The 16,280-nt window shown below is 37.2% G+C and overlaps 1 protein-coding gene across 4 annotated transcripts in view; it reads right to left on the bottom strand.

Moving 5' to 3' along the window:
* The window catches only part of CPEB4 (cytoplasmic polyadenylation element binding protein 4), a gene marked incomplete at its 5' end in the record, with an annotated part of 58,389 nt that extends 42,466 nt beyond the window's left edge, over positions 1 to 15,923 (bottom strand). For all 4 annotated transcript variants that reach the window (XM_079703569.1, XM_079703570.1, XM_079703571.1 and 1 more), the window contains one exon: positions 14,799 to 15,923. In XM_079703569.1, the coding sequence (XP_079559695.1) occupies positions 14,799 to 15,923 (1,125 nt within the window). The remainder of the gene's footprint in view (positions 1 to 14,798) is intronic.
* Positions 15,924 to 16,280: the final 357 nt, after the last annotated feature.

Raw genomic sequence — 16,280 nt, 5'->3', positions numbered from 1 at the left:
CAAACTGGTATGGCTCTTCCAGAATATCTTTCCCACTTTTCCTCCCGATCCTTTCCTCATTGTCCTCATCTTCTCAATACGGTCCATAGAGAGGCAGGAGGACAGGTGGCCAGAATGAGAATTTCTAAGGTTAGTGTTCACAAAAAGGAAAAACTCTTCTGTTTTTATCCTTCCTCATCTCAAGCCCTGAATTAAATCAAAACTTTATTGCACATTCTTCCGGAAGCCAAGTGGATTTGAGGCATAACTGGAGAAACAAGTTAAGACAAAATTCTGCTATCTCTTTCTGCAGTAGCTGGATTTGTCCTCCCTCCAACAATCTATGCACCACACTCAAAATCAGGCCAGCCACTATCTCTTCTCCACAACAAAACCAGTCTTGGAGACACTAATGCTCAGTGTCTGTTCCCTTGCCTATGTTCTCTGTCAGTTTCCCAAGGGTAGGAAGTACGTCTTAAATCAAAAGTTCCCAACGTTTGTAACTCCCAAAGGGTGATGGTGTATCATCTCCTCAACCCACAGGACTGCCCAGAGGGCCTGATGTGGCAGGAACTCCCTGGCAGATGATTTCTATTTCTATATTATCATTTTCTATGCGTGCCATGATGTGAAACAGGTTGAGAAGCCTTGTTCCACATGTCTGTGTCACTGTGCCTCACACAGGGCCTGGCAGCTTAGAAAGCCTGCATATGTCTCCTCAATTGAGGAATGAATGAATTCCTTCAAGTAATTTATTTTAAATGTTGAAAATATTTCTTTTCTCCTATTTCCTTATCTTGAGGTTTGTTTTTATACATCCCCTTTCTGGCTATAGAGTTGTAGGGGGGTTTGGGGGTCAAAATGTAATGGTGGTGGGGAGAGATGGAAGAGGAGACCTCAGCCTTTTTTTTTTTTTTTAATGCAACTAAAGTAGTAAGCAACCTGTGAACTTCCAGAACTTGCATTTTGCCAATCACTGAATGACAAGAGCATCCAAGAGAATCAGTCAATAAAGAATATTATACAGTGTTTTTGTTTGTTTTATGACAGCTGTTTCCAGTAAGTAAAGAAGCCTCCTTTTCACCTATAATTTAGCAAAGCCACTTCATACCGCGCCCCCCCCCAGCCTATTGCCTAGAATATAAAGATTTTTGCTAAAATAACCACTGACTTCTAATTGGTACAGTACATTAAAACTAAAATCCTAAATGAATATTTAAATTTTCAGTAATGCTCTGTGGGATTAAAAAACAAACAAACAAAAAACCCTCTATCCTTTTTACACTTATACTAGCTTTCCTTTCATTTGTCACGATTCAATACAAGGATGATAAATAAATACCAATATACAAACTCTGATCAACTGGTACTGACTCTCAGATGTAATGTGTTGAGAAGAATTTTCAGGCTCTGAATGGAATTAGAAGAAAACAGTCTCTCAACAGACATTTTTAAGTGCAAGATACAGACCCAATGGCACAAGCACCACAATTTTGACAACCCTGGTCTAATATGTACTCCTCCCCACGATCCAACCTTATTCGCAATTACAATTATTATAAACTACTTTACATTTGTATAACACTTTGTTTCCTATGATGCTACGGTAATTCAGAGTTCCAAGCCACATATTTTGTCAAGTAAACATTCTGTTCTCAGAGAGGGTCCAAAGTTTATCATTCTTGATTACTCCCTCACTGACTTTTTTCTGTCTATTTTAAGTATCTAATTTTACAAAAAGGACCAAAATGTAAATGTCGGTGTCATTAAAAAGTAGGTGGAGGGGTACAGACACAAATAAACCCAAGGAATAAGAACAGCACAAACAATGTTGGTTTTCCTGCCCAAGAACCAAAGTGACAAGTCAAGAGTGCTTTGATTTCTATATTTTATTCTTCGATTTTTCCGTTTTGGCTTGCTAATTGGGCCAAATATCAAAACCACTTACCTATTTTCTAGAATCCATTTCCCAGAAAGTAAACTAACTATAAAATAGAAACCTTGTTAAGTGACAGCTCTTCTTGATTGAACTTGAGCTGATGATCAAAATATGAACATCAGCCTAAATCAGTGGAACCGAGCATTAGGCACTAGGAAGCCTGGAGTGTCATGTGAGCTTGGCATTTTCATCCTCTAGACCCTTTTCCTGATCCAAAAAAGGAAGAGTTTGATTAGATCTCTAATATTCCTTTCCCAGAAACAAAATACACTTGTATTCTAGCTTTCCAATATCCTAAGATAGTCTGTGCTCCTTCAAGATTTGCAGTTTAAATTATGATGAGTATGGAAGGAATCAAAGATGTGAACAAGAATGACTGATCGGGGCTTCCCTGGTGGCGCAGTGGTTGAGAGTCCGCCTGCCGATGCAGGGGACACAGGTTCGTGCTCCGGTCCGGGAGGATCCCACATGCCACGGAGCAGCTAGGCCCGTGAGCCATGGCTGCTGAGCCTGCGCGTCCGGAGCCTGTGCTCCGCAACGGGAAAGGCCACAACAGTGAGAGGCCCGCGTACCGCAAAAAAAAAAAAAAGAAGCTTTATCTTCCTTCTTCCTGTTGAGATGACAGATAGATGTGGTCCACAAATTAAAGACCTAACACAAATGCATCTCTAGGTTAACTACAGCCAACCACAGGAGCAGAAGTGGTAGTAATAGCAATAATAATAGTACCAGCAGCTAACATTTAACAAGCTCTAATGCTTTACACGCATAATCTCATTTATTCCTCAAAAAAATCCTATACAATTAAGTGTTAAGTTATTATTCCATTTCACAGAGGAAAAAAGTGAAGCTTAGCATGATTAAGTAACTTTACCAACGTCAGGTAATGGAGAAGGCAGAATTTGAACCCAGGCCTTCTGACTCTAGAACATGTGAGCTTAATAATCATGAATGAAAATAAAAGACCACCAATTATTTTCAAGGCTCAGCAAAGCAAACTTGATTACAATGTGTAGACCTCTTTTTATTTTGTAAAAATTAATTGTATTTAATATATTGAGTTGTAACTTGTTGGTTTCAGTTTCTGTCATCTCTACTTCACAGGACAATTTCTAAAGGAAAAACCACACAAGCCACTATGAAAATCAACATTGATAAAAATAACCTTCTGACAAAACAAATTAGTATTTCAAAGAGCAGGACCTGTCCTTTTAACATTCACCTGAATAATCCTAACTGCCACAGCGCAAAGAACTGATGACACGTCTTTTTACAACATCCCAGAGTAGCCACAAGAAGCACGTGAACCTGTTGGGTCTATTACAATCAGGATGAACAACCAGATTGCAATTATGCCACAAACCAAAATTATCATTTTGTAGCTTTTAAAAAAAAATCCAGATGGATAATGTAAGCCAGTGTTTCTCATACTTAAGAGTATATCAGAATCATCTGGAGGTCCTGTCAAAACACAGACTACTGGGGTCAACCCGCCAGGTTTCTCATTCAGTAGGTCTGGGTAGGGTCCAAGAATTCACATTTCTAACAAGTTTCCAAGTGAAGACAGGGACCACACTTTGAGAACCACTGAGTTAAGCAATTCCATTCCACAGGTTAACTTCATTAGATACTTGGGGGTGTGAGCTGTAGCTTACATCCTGTTGACAGCTGTGATGCAGTCCAGCTTAAATATTCTACATCAACCATTTTAAGGTTTCCTTATGAAGAGAAGGGCTTTGCTCTCAAAAGCCAAATCAAAGCCCTCTCTTCCAAGCTCTAAGATGCATAAGTTGGAAAAAAGATTACAATTCAGTTCAGTTTCAACAGAACAACCACCCTGACCACTCCATTAATTGTTCCTGTCTTCTTATACTTGAGTTAGTATGTTTTAGCATTACTAGACCTGGTCTAAAACACAAAATGTACTTAATTGAATGTGCCCACATTACTAAGAACCAAAGCCAAAATTCAGCTACTCCCTTTACTCATTGCCTTCATATAAAGACATACATTACTGTGAGCATCACTTCTCAGACTGCCAGGTATCTGTATCAGCTTATGGAAGTTTCTCTTTCCGGCTTAAACTTTCCCTGGTGAAGAAGGGAAAGGAAAATATTTTGGTTTGAAAGGCAAAGTCTATGCCAGTGTATCAGCTGCCAAAATAAATAGGAAGTTTGAGATGCCAGCAGAGCCCATAATTAATCAAAGGTAACTCTGGGAGTTTTAATCCAAAATTTGCCAAAATGTAAATATTTTTCTTGGGTTAAGTATTTAAGGCCACAGATATCAGAAGTTGGCAATATAGTCAGCTTTCAAGATTCCACTACCAGATGACCCTTCCATCCCTGTGCAGGCACAAGTCCCTTTTTCCCCATATCCCCCTAGCACACCGACAGCCCACATGATATTGACAAGCTCTGTTACAGCTACCCACCCCCTCTGCCGCTGGACTGCGAGCTCCACTCATCTCCACAGCCACAGACTGTAGCAACTGTGCAGCGTCCAGTAAGTCTCTCATCATCGTTACCATCATCATTAAAGTGGCTAACATGTCCCTCCTGGCTCTGTGTTGTGTCTCAGATGAATGATGTATGATTTATGTACATCAGTTCCTCACAACCATCATGTAAAGTGGATACAATTATCACCCCCATTTTAGGCAAATGAGTTCTGAGAAGTCAACTACTTGCCCTCAAAGTCAAGAAGTGAGTGGTGGAGTCTGACTTCAGAGCAGAAGCTCAGAAAAGTGGTCCATTTAAATGAGCTTTGTCATGACCTAGAAATTCCAATCTATCAACACCTGCGAGGTATGAAATCCTTCACTGTATACAGGGTCTGAATGCAGAGAACAAGTGTCAGAGGTTAAAGTGAAAGAGGTAATTACCTGAAGTAGGAGAAACCACATTTAATAGCATCTCATATTTCTTAGCAGGATCCCTCTTCAGTCAGTGCTTTCTCATTATGACCGCTTTATAATGAGGCAAAGAGTCTTCCAGATCTTGGGCTACCAAGTGCTTCCTAATAGAATAATAAACTATAACAAAATGAATCAATGTCTTTGGGGTATTACCCTGACTGGATCAATAGCTCCATTTTCTTCCACATGAACTGAAGAATCTGATCTCTCCAGAAAGCCTTTGAGAAAATTTTCTTTGATCCCACCTTCACTAAATAAGCCACATTCAAGTTCACCATTAGAAATCCTTAAAGTGGTAAATATTTCTTGTCACCACTTGACTGTATTAAAAACACAACTTGGCATTCTAGACTTGATTAGTCAGTTCCTAAATCAATAGACCCCTTCCTCTTGTTAACTATTTGTTCATTTTCACCTTGCCTGGCAGAGGGAAATAATTAAAATCTAGTCCAAGACCTGCGTTTAAATCACCACTTAGAAGACAACTGATCTTGACACTGCATTGTCTCTGAACCTTGATTTCCTCATGGAAATAAGGATCGCACCTCCCTTATAAAACTGGGGTGCGGAGAACTGAGACAAGGCCCACACCACGCCCACCAGTTAGGAGATCCTCTCAGTAAACATCCCCTCTGCCCCTTCCCTCTCTGGTGAAATGGCAAAGGAGCCCGAAACTAACATATTAAATTAGGCATTGTTTGTATCTGAATAATTCAGCTGTTCTGTGCTATTTCCTGTAGCTCATTTTCATAGAGAAACAAAAAAGGGGGGAAAAAGATATTTCCTACCTAATAAGCTATTCGAGGCAAGAGGTCATTAGTTCAGGAAAGTGGGAAGAGCTACTAAAACTAGGCCCTAAGGGATGAAGTCATGTAGACCCTCTGGCCAGTCCTCTGTCTTTGGCTGCTTACTGACAGTCAGCAGTCCTCTGCTATACATCTGCTGGGCCTGATCAGGGTCCGGAGTCAGCAGAGAGAACGGTCACCCAAATACGCAATCTTTATTCTTAAACTGAGGCTTGTATCCTGTAACCCATAACATCCATAACGTCTCTTCTCTTTCATGAGCCCTGACAGCAACGTCAAAAGGCAGCCTGTGCCCAGTGTCGGCCTCTGGGCCCTCACAGCTCCCCCCGCCACATCCTTAGCTCTCCAGAGTCTCCGGAGCAGAAGGCACTTCTCAACACGCAGGCACAGAGCAAGAGGTCACCGGACTGTACAGTTCATGAGGAGGAGCATGTCTGCCTTGGTCATGTACTCCTAGCACACGGTCCATTGAAAGCATCAAACATTTGTGGGTTGAAAAAGAGCAAGAGATGAAAAAAAGTGTGATGCAGTCCAAAGGCCTGCAAAAGACCCCAAACCTTTAAATTCCCCTTCGGAAAAACAAAAACACATTAACAAACAAAAACACAACCAAAATGCTCTCAGTCCTGTCCTGTTCTCTCTCCTTTTGGAGATCCTTCCCCCAAGTCCACAGAAGCCTGAACCCAGGAGAAGGCTGAAATGAAGAGAGGAAAACTGAACAATCTCCTCCCAAATTTGTGGTCATCAGCTGATGTTTTGGTGTCTTGTTCGATCTCTCTCTTTTTTTTTTTTTTTTTGACGGCCATGTGACCACCAGCACCCTTCTTGACCTAGAAGGGAGATGCGGCCAATAGTGGTTTCTTTAGAGATTAGCACCAGGTTGAGTGGTGAAACAGGCTGAGCAGGTACAACAGAAATGTGGGCCTTGCTTCAATTTCTCACTATCTTTCTTTAAAAAACAACTAGAAGATATTTTTGTATGTTTTTAAGGGGGAAAAAAAGACTATCTTTTAGAGACACATACTAAACCATTTACAGATGAAATGATACAGTTCCTGGGAAATGCTTCAGTTCCTGGGAAATGCTTCAAAATAACATGAAAGCAGGAAGAGACAGTTAGGAAGATGGATGAAACAGGACTGTCCAGGAGCTGCTCATTGTTGGAAGCCAGGTGACATGTGTGTACATGGGAATTTGCTATACACTACTCTATTATTGCATATGTTTAAACTTTTCCATAATAAGAAATGAAAAAGACTTGGGGGGAAAAACTTTATCCAAAGAGGAAACAAACAAACAAACAAAAAAACCAGTTGGTCACTAAATTTTCCAGCAATGTTCAAGAAAATGGGAGCATCATCTGGGCTGATTCCCACTATTAAGTACACTGAGTTTATTAAACAAAATTATAGTTCAGATTCTAAAATTCTTCTTTAGAGTTAAACTCAAATTACCATACACCAGTTACACAATGGTTTTCACCTTTTAAGAATCTGTGCTATTTGCAAAATTTTGAATTAATATTTCTATTTGATGACTTTCTTATACCAACAGAATCTTTTGGAAGCCAAATATTAGGCACATTTCATTTCACTTCAAAAACACTGGACAAAAGAAATGTGAAACTGAAGGATCAGGAAAGTTGAGGAGCTTGCCTTAGGTCACACAGCTAGTAAGTGGCAGAGCCATCGTTGAAACTCAGATCAACTCAGATCTGACTTCCATATGATAATTAGGAGGTTTTTCTGAGTAGCAACTGTTCTTACATTGTTTGGTTCTTTTTAAGGTTCTTACAGACAGTAAGGCTACAGCAGTTATTTTACTGACTAGCACCAGATGCATTCCTCAAAAACACCTGGGAAAACTATTATTAAAAGTATGTTGCATAACATTTAAACATTTAAATAAATATGGCTTTAAAATGTATAATACTGAGGAATTAACTATAACTTATTTTAGAGCTAAAAGAAAGCAATGACTGGGATATATCTGGTAAATATGCAGCAAATAGAAATTGCCCAATCTAAATACTCTACAATATGAAAAGTCCTTCTTTAGCTTAAGGCTTTAAACTTTAAAAATTCAGTTTGCAAACATGAGGGAGGACCTGTAAGTGACTGATGAAGTTTTTTTTCCTTGACATGTAGTGAGACCTAAATTCTGCAACCCACAGGCTAAAGTTTGCCTTTTGTAGTACCATTTTGTCACAGAACTTAAAAAAGCACATGTTGTGTACAGGTGTATATTTATAAATGTGACCATTAATAAAATATTTGGAACTGTCATTTACACACTGTTTCTGTTATACCTAAAGTTGAACCTGTTAGTTTGCCTTGAAGTTTAAACAGCTCATGGATTAAAATGAAATATAACTATTGGGCTAGTTGCTAATTTGTTTACAATGATAAAAAATGTATGTTCAGTATCATTCAAAGATTAGCACAGGTCAGAAATACATTATGAATCAAATCAAAACAATTTTTATGAGATATCTACCTATGCCTAGTCCATAACATAGCAGGTGCTCAATAAATATTTGCTAAATAAATTAATTAAAATATAAAAAACAGAACTTAATTCCAGGATAAAAGCTAAAATATATTCAATTCAAATCTATGGTACCTTTTCCTGTCTTTTAACCAACAAAATCATAAATTCTTCATTAAAGTACAGTCTCCTTCTAAGTGTCCATCGACAGATGAATGGATAAAGAAGATGTGGCACATATATACAATGGAATATTACTCAGCCATACAAAGAAATGAAATTGCGTTATTTGTAGTGAGGTGGATGGACCTAGAGTCTGTCATACAGAGTGAAGTCAGAAAGAGAAAAACAAATACCGTATGCTAACACATATATGGAATCTAAAACAAAAAAACAAAAAAACATGGTTCTGAAGAACCTAGGGGCAGGACAGGAATAAAGACGCAGACGTAGAGAATGGACTTGAGGACACAGGGAGGGGGAAGGGTAAGCTGTGACGAAGTGAGAGAGTGGCATGGGCTTATATATACTGCCAAATGTAAAACAGATAGCTAGAGGGAAGCAGCCGCATAGCACAGAGATCAGCTTGGTGCTCTGTGACCACCTAGAGGGGTGGGATAGGGAGGGTGGGAGGGAGACACAAGAGACAGGAGATATGGGGATATATGTATATGTATAGCTGATTCACTTTGTTATAAAGCAGAAACTAACACACCATCGTAAAGCAATTATACTCCAATAAAGATGTTTAAAAAAAAGTACAGTCTCCTTTAATGTATACAAAAACAACCAAATGTTCTAAATTACTTAAAAATAGGCAAAATCTTTCAAACTACTGAAAGATGCAGGCTGCCAATGCTAATAAATGTTTAGGTATATAAACAATTATAAAACCTCTCTTCAAGAAAACTGATAATTCTGCTAAATGTTTTATCTGTCCTGGGTTGCATCTAGCTTATTTAAAAGTAGTACTCTGAGAAGTGGAGCATATATGATAGGATAAGCAAAACTAAGGACTGCTCAAAATCTTTCATAGATACCCAAGCTTTTTGTAGTTATTTTAATTTCCTGATTTTACTCAATATTAGAGATTTTAATTTTATTTTAAACAAAAAAATGTAAGCTACCTAATACGGCCACATATTTAAAGTAGCTTACAATAACCCTTCACTGCTAGGTCTGTGTTCTCAAATTTAAGTGACTTGCTCAAGGTCACACAGCTAACTAGAGCTCAGATCAAACTTAAGTCTGTGTGGATCCAGGGCCTGTGCTTCAGTCTACTATATTTTTGGCCTCACACAATAGCCTTGCTCAGTAATTATCCAAGTGTCAGCTTCAGAAACTGATTAAAAATAGAATCTATAGATCCTTTATCTTTCTATTGAGAATTTTCTGAAAACCTGAAAGTGTAACTCCTTCTGTTCCAATATTATACAATATGATGAGAATCTACGCTAACTTTGAAGTAAAAAATTCTACACTGCTATAAATTTATCATGGTAAAAATATACTTTAATTTCCGCAAGAACAATTTTGTTTGAACAATTAAATACAAAATGACTTTTGTCAGGAAAAATTAAAATGAATGCTCATGTTACAAGCTCCCTGCCTTAAAGAGAAATATATTATCTCATCTGTGATGGGACCAAAAACTGAGGTAAAATACAGTGCTGAAAAAATGTGATAATGGAACCTCAAGCTTATTTTCCTTTATAGAAAGAGCAAAAAAGTCGTAAGGAAAATAGATTTAGACTGTAAAATTCAAAATAGGCATATGTTAACTTTAAGACTACTTTTCCATTTCTTTCTCGTGAACACCAACAAAAATTATTCTCAAAAGCATAAACTCATGAACTAAATAACATCTTTCTAGTTGCAACTAGCAACAAGCACATTCACTAGGCTTGCAATAACCAGGTTTTTCCTGAAAGATGTTGGAACAGTGTGTTGATCATATTCCATGGCTTCCCTGAAGACACATCAAAAAATAATCAAAAAACTACCCTGCCCAAGTTTCAATTCCATCAGAAAAGCAATTAAACCTAGTTAAAAGGCTTTCTCCAAAAAGGTGTAAAATGGTATCTGGTAGCCTTTTCCCAAACTTTTCCAATATTTCAATTCTGCTGGAGCCAGAACCATCCAACCCATACTTTACAGTTAAAAAAAATTACTTTCCCGTCTTCTAATATAGATAAATACAAAGTCAAAGAAAATGTTTCCTACATCCCTCTTGGGACTATATGAGAAAACAAAAAATGTAATTAGGTTGCACTTTAGACAATTTTAATATTGATAATTCACCATGACTTTCAGACCTGAAGCGATGCAGTAACTTTCTGTTTTCAGATATAAGATGCCATATATAATTTTGAGGATCAATAAACTGAAAACACAAGGAGAGTTATTAAAGTTAACATAAATTATTTGCCTGGTTAAGACAACTTAACAAATCCATGGTGACCAAGTAAGAGCAAATGGGCTCCAAATCCTAAAATGTCTCCCTATCAATCAAGTTTTAGGACCATCTTTGTAACAGATTTTGTCTCCCCCCTTTCCTTTTTCTTTTCTTTTTTTTTTTTTTTTTCTTTTTGGTCTACTTCTTGGTTCTTAGCTAATAGAGATGGGGGCGTAACTGAGCTGAATATAAGAGAGTACTAGGATATATAGCATACAATTCTCCTTTACATTCCTGTAAGGACAGAAGATCTAGGCACCCCTCCAAAGAACTGCTATATTCAAATTCATTATTGGCAGGTGCCCCAATATATTATTTGGTTCGGACATCAGGATTCCAGGATGTGTTTGGCAGGATGGGTAGGATTTTTCTCCCCTTAATGTAAGGGTCAAATCATGCCTTTAGTCACATAAACATGGCCCTTGTTTCTTCATTTTGAAATTAAGACAATAAAACTAAGCCTCATAGGGTTGAGAAATTCTATACACGAAGTGAGATAACATATGTGAAAGCACCTAGCTCAGTACCTAGTATATAGGACGTACTAAAATCAAACAAAAATATATTGATTTGAATATTATTTGTTTAATATTTTAAAGTTGATAAATAAATATATTCTATTATTTTCCACTTTCAAAACTTTATAATCAGCTTTTGATCATCAGGTATCAATGATTCACTGTAAAAATTTTTCTCTCATCTTACATGCTTCTGGGAGGCATTTACCCCTCCCATCTGTAAAATGTCTATGTGAAAAGACACTGTAGTATAATGGTTAAAAGCCAAATCTCATGTGTGAATAGTAATAACAATAATAATAATAATTTCTACTTCATAGGATTGTTGAATGAATTAAATGAGTTAATACATGTAAAACACTTAGACTATCATAGGCATGTTAGCTATTATTAAATACATATTAGTTTAGTTGTATCTGAAAACTGGATTTCAGGCATGTTATCTGCATCCACATAATGAAAACTTTAAGCTAAGCAAAAATAACTTAGAAACAAATTTTAATACAAAGAAAATCCCAAAATATAATGCCTGTCATATCAGTTATTTAGAGGATTATTCACATATTTGGAATCTTTGCTCCTGCTCCATAAACATGGATAAAAGAGAAGGTTAAGATTGGCCCCCAAAATTAATTTAAAATGTCATCATGAATTTTAATTCACTGTATGTACCCAAACCTGTATTAAACAAATGTAAAAACCATTGATTCATTTCAAATTAAAATAAACATTGCCCAGTATTAGTTACATTTCAGGTAAATTATTTCCTTTTAATATAATAATTCCATGCTAGCCTTTGATTGAATACCAATATTATAATATAGCCATGTAAATTCTATCCTGTAATTTCTGTGGTAAATTTTAAGATCTCTCTATAACACCTAAGGAATTCTTTCTAAAAGCAATAGAAATTGAATTACTAATCTATAAAATGTCTTTCCTAAAATTAATAGTGTTTAAGGTAATAAATTTAAATAAGATAGCAGTGTTTAGAAAAAAGTATGGACTGTGATTGCAGCAGTTTAAATTTCACAGTAGCTTGCTTTAGAATAATAAGGAACTTAGGAATCACCTAGGTCACCACCATCCCCAATTTTATGAAGAAACTGAGGTCCCCAAATGCTATGACACTGATAGGGCCAAGACCACAACCTAGGTGTCTGGGCTCCCAGTCAAATAAATGTTTCTTCAAATCTTTTCATATCAGATTTAACCAAGTAATTCATATCAACTCAAAACAGTATTTTTTGCCAAAAAATTATTCAAAAGAATAATTCTCTAAAACACACACACAGAACTACATTCATTTAAGTAAGCACCACGGTACTCAGTTTACTAACTTCTTATATTTTCAAAACCCTATTAGGAATTTCTTGTCATAAAGATTCTTTTCAAATCACTTATTTTTATTGTGACTTTCAACTCAACCCAATGCTTGCTCTCAGCTCCCCATCTCCCAACCTCTCTCTTTCTCTCTCTTCACTCTCTCACACACAGAAATATATACACTCTCCTAAAAATGGTGGGGATGGTGAACAGAAAGCAACAACTTAGTTTCTAATCCTACCAAATTTGAGCCAGGTATATTGACTCACCCATTTTCCATCCTCAGCATAACAGACAACAATTCTAAGGGAAGAGTTAGTTTCTAACAGTACCTTTTAGTATCAATCTAGTCTACTATTATTTCATACACCAGCTTAATTTCTAAGAAAACATCTGATTAAAAAAATTTCACATGTTAAACGCATCCCATTAGCTCCATAAAACTATTAATAATGTGCATATACATATGTTTATTCATTTTCTGGAATTTTTATTTTTCCCAAAGCAAACCTTTATCAAAAGTCAGTAAACTGAGAATGGAAAACAAACTATGAGGTCACATAAATTCACTCTGTCACTTTATAAGTAGCAAAATAGAAAAGTATTTTTAATTCTGAGCCAATCTTAGCCCAGTTAAAAATGTTGAGAATGCCGTCTTAGATTTTTTCAAATTAGGAATATATAAATAATTCATAAAAGTTACCTTTACATTAAATTTCCCTTAAATTTATGTTCAAAGGAATATCAAAACCAACTTTTTAAAAATAGACTTCATGGGATTGCCAATGTCTTCAACAGCCTTTCACCTGACCACTAAAGCATGATAATTGCTCTCTTCAGTTTGAGTAAAAACCCTTTCTAAAAACAAAAGCCAACAGCTTTTTTTATACCTGGGCAAAAAAATTATTAAAAAAAAATTTTTTTAACTAGATTTCACCAAATATTTTAAGATACATCCTAATCATTATACCTGAATCCTTAGAGAAGGGTTATTTAATTCCTTGGAATGACATAGGGTTCTCTTAGCAAACTTCCCCTCCCTCTGAGCAAATTATTAATTAAAACAGATAATTCTACTTGTGTTGACATCATATATGGAGACATTGCAATTATTTTGAAATCTGTTTGAGCCTTTGCTGAAAGATCTCTAAAATAACCCTCTAGATATAGCACATGTGTATGCGTACACATGTATGTAGCATTTTTTAATCCTTGCTTTTTAACCTAGAGTTTGTGCTCTTATCAGCTGTGTGCTCTTGGGCAAGTTATTATATCTTGCTGATACTCAATTTTCTCATCTCTAAATGGGGATAATAATAGAACTTATCTTGTGGGTTTTGTTCTGAGGACTGATTCAGTGTTAGCTTAAAACCCATATAAATTTCCTAAACACATATAAATGATCATACCCCCAAAGTACACAAATTTAGTGGGGCATCTGATGTTCAATTAACTATGAAATTCCCTTTATCCTATGTCTATCAACTAGACTGGCTGCTCATTAATTAAAAAACATGAAACAATGTGACTCTTGCAGAATAAGGATACATTGGTGGCAAGAAAGACAAGTGATCTTTGCCTGGGCCTATTTTTAGGAATGGTTTAATTATCTACACCCCCAAGTGTTAACACTGGAAAATAAACAAATGGGTGAAAGGCATCATAAAAGAGTCACTCTGAGATCAACAGTTTCATAGTATGCAAAAATAATTGGGGATGAAGAAAATATTTAGATCATTTCTCTAGCAGTCCTTACTGACACAAGGCAGGCCAGAATTTGCAAAAAGCTTTAACAGGAATTGCCAAATTGACGAATTCAAACTGTTCAGACCGCAGGGTTCAGAGAGGTTTCAGGTTTAAAATATAACCAGTGAGAAAACTATAATTCAATAGCTGGTTTTCAGTGAATCACTACCTTACAGTGGACAAAAATTAATTTGCGAGGTTATATAGTTATGCAAACGGGTAGAAAATGCTCATCAGTTTCCACAATGAAATATATTTATATCTACATTATTTATTCTCACTTAAATAAGTAGGGAAAAACCAACCACGATTCTCTTGTCAGGCTAGAAAGGTATTATAGTTAATAATCATGACATCACTACCTACCTGGTATTCATAATTATGCTAATTTATACGATTATCTAGGGGAAGATAACAATTAGAAATTTACCAAAAAAAAAAAAAAGCTGAATATTTTGTTCCAAATTATACTCCTCTCCTGCCAAAATAATATCTGGTAATTAACTAATTTTCTAAGAAGAGCTCAGATATGAATACAGACAATTCAAACTCTCTTCGTTACATAGATATTACACCCTGCCGTTTCCTTATTTCATCTTCATCTATTAATGGAACATAATCTTACCGGAAAAGGAAAAATGTTGTCAGCCCTGTTCAAGCTATCTTCCATCCAGGATTTAGGAGCAAAGGCAGAGCTGGGGCGAGCATACTTCTGGAGCTGAATATGATTGCTTGCAAAATTTTTCTTCAAAGGCGAGATGGAGTTCAGGGGCGTTATTCCTCCATTCAGCCCTCTGCGGTGATCTCGGCCTTGGGAACCTCCCCAGCCACCATATCCACCACCTCCTGGGCTCCAGGAAGAAGACGGTGTAGGAGAGGGACTCTGGTAGCTGCTCCATGGAGAGGGGGGCTTGTTAAGATTATTCGCCAAATGAGGCAGCTGGTTAAAAGCAGCATTTCTATGTGTGAAAGGTGGGGGATGGGGACTGGCAGGAGACCTCCTTTGCTGCTGATGCTGGCTGTGATGATGCTGGAAATGAGGGTGATGCGGGTGGTGCTGTGAGAGAGGCCCGATCTGAGGAGAGAAACTGCCTCCAAAGCCAGGGCTGACATGATGGGGAAAATTTTGAAACAACAGAGCACCGTTATTAGCCGAAGCAGCCGGGACCCCTCCCTGGTGAAAGAAACTTGCATCTTCATTGATGATTGTAGAGGAAGAAGGTGCTATCGCTGCCGACCAGTTACTGAAACCAGTAAGAGACGACGCGCTAGACGTCAAGGGTTGGGTTGAAGTACCTAGCCCCGTGGCTTCTTGATAATCAAACCCTGTCAACACTGGTGATTCGATTCTTATTTTCTCCTTCCCGTTGCCATTTTCTGAAGAATTGTCCCCTTGATTTTCTTCAGATTTTGCCTTCTCAGTTTCAGGCAGTATTCCAGCTTCCTGACCTGGACTGGGGGAGAGCTGCTGCTTTTCTAAAGGGTCTTGCTGTTCCTGTTGCTGACTTTTTGCCTTTTCTGATCCCAAGATCTCATCCTGAATGTTATGGGTAGCCGGAGCAGGAAAGAGCCAAGCTGACCCGGCACTGCTGCCACTGGCAGCTGTGTTATTATTTATAAAAGCAGCAGGGCTGGGGGTGGCATTTTGGTGATGGTGTGGAGGCTGCAGATGTGGATGGAATCTGACTGGAAAAGCAGATTTATTCCCAGTATTGCTTTGCACTAGCACTCCAAACCCGTAATCCCCCATTTATTATTTTTAGGCTCAGAATCTTATGATAAAAAAAAACAACAACCTGATGTCTCACGCCTTTGTATCCTCTACCCCAAATTTAAGTTGCTTGTTTGAAATGTCTTATTTTTAGCTAGCTCAAAGATCGCAGCTTATCACCCTAAATAGTACAGATTTGGAATTCTGGTCTCTGAAAGAAAAAAGAAAAAAACTAAAAAAAAAAAAAAAAAAATGTCTTAAAACATTGACATGAATCCAACTTATTCTAGGAGGGAATAAAAACGAAGAGGGTAAAAATCAAGTCTTTGGTTAGTAAAATAGGCGCTTTCTTTTTCCAAAGGAAAACGTACATGAATGACAAAAACACAGCTTCTC

Source organism: Hyperoodon ampullatus (assembly GCF_949752795.1).
Source record: "Hyperoodon ampullatus genome assembly, chromosome: 4".
In the NCBI taxonomy this organism is placed as follows: Eukaryota; Metazoa; Chordata; class Mammalia; order Artiodactyla; family Ziphiidae; genus Hyperoodon; species Hyperoodon ampullatus.
The sequence above is the reverse complement of the archived record's forward strand: the minus strand, read 5'-3'. Positions and strand labels throughout refer to the sequence as shown.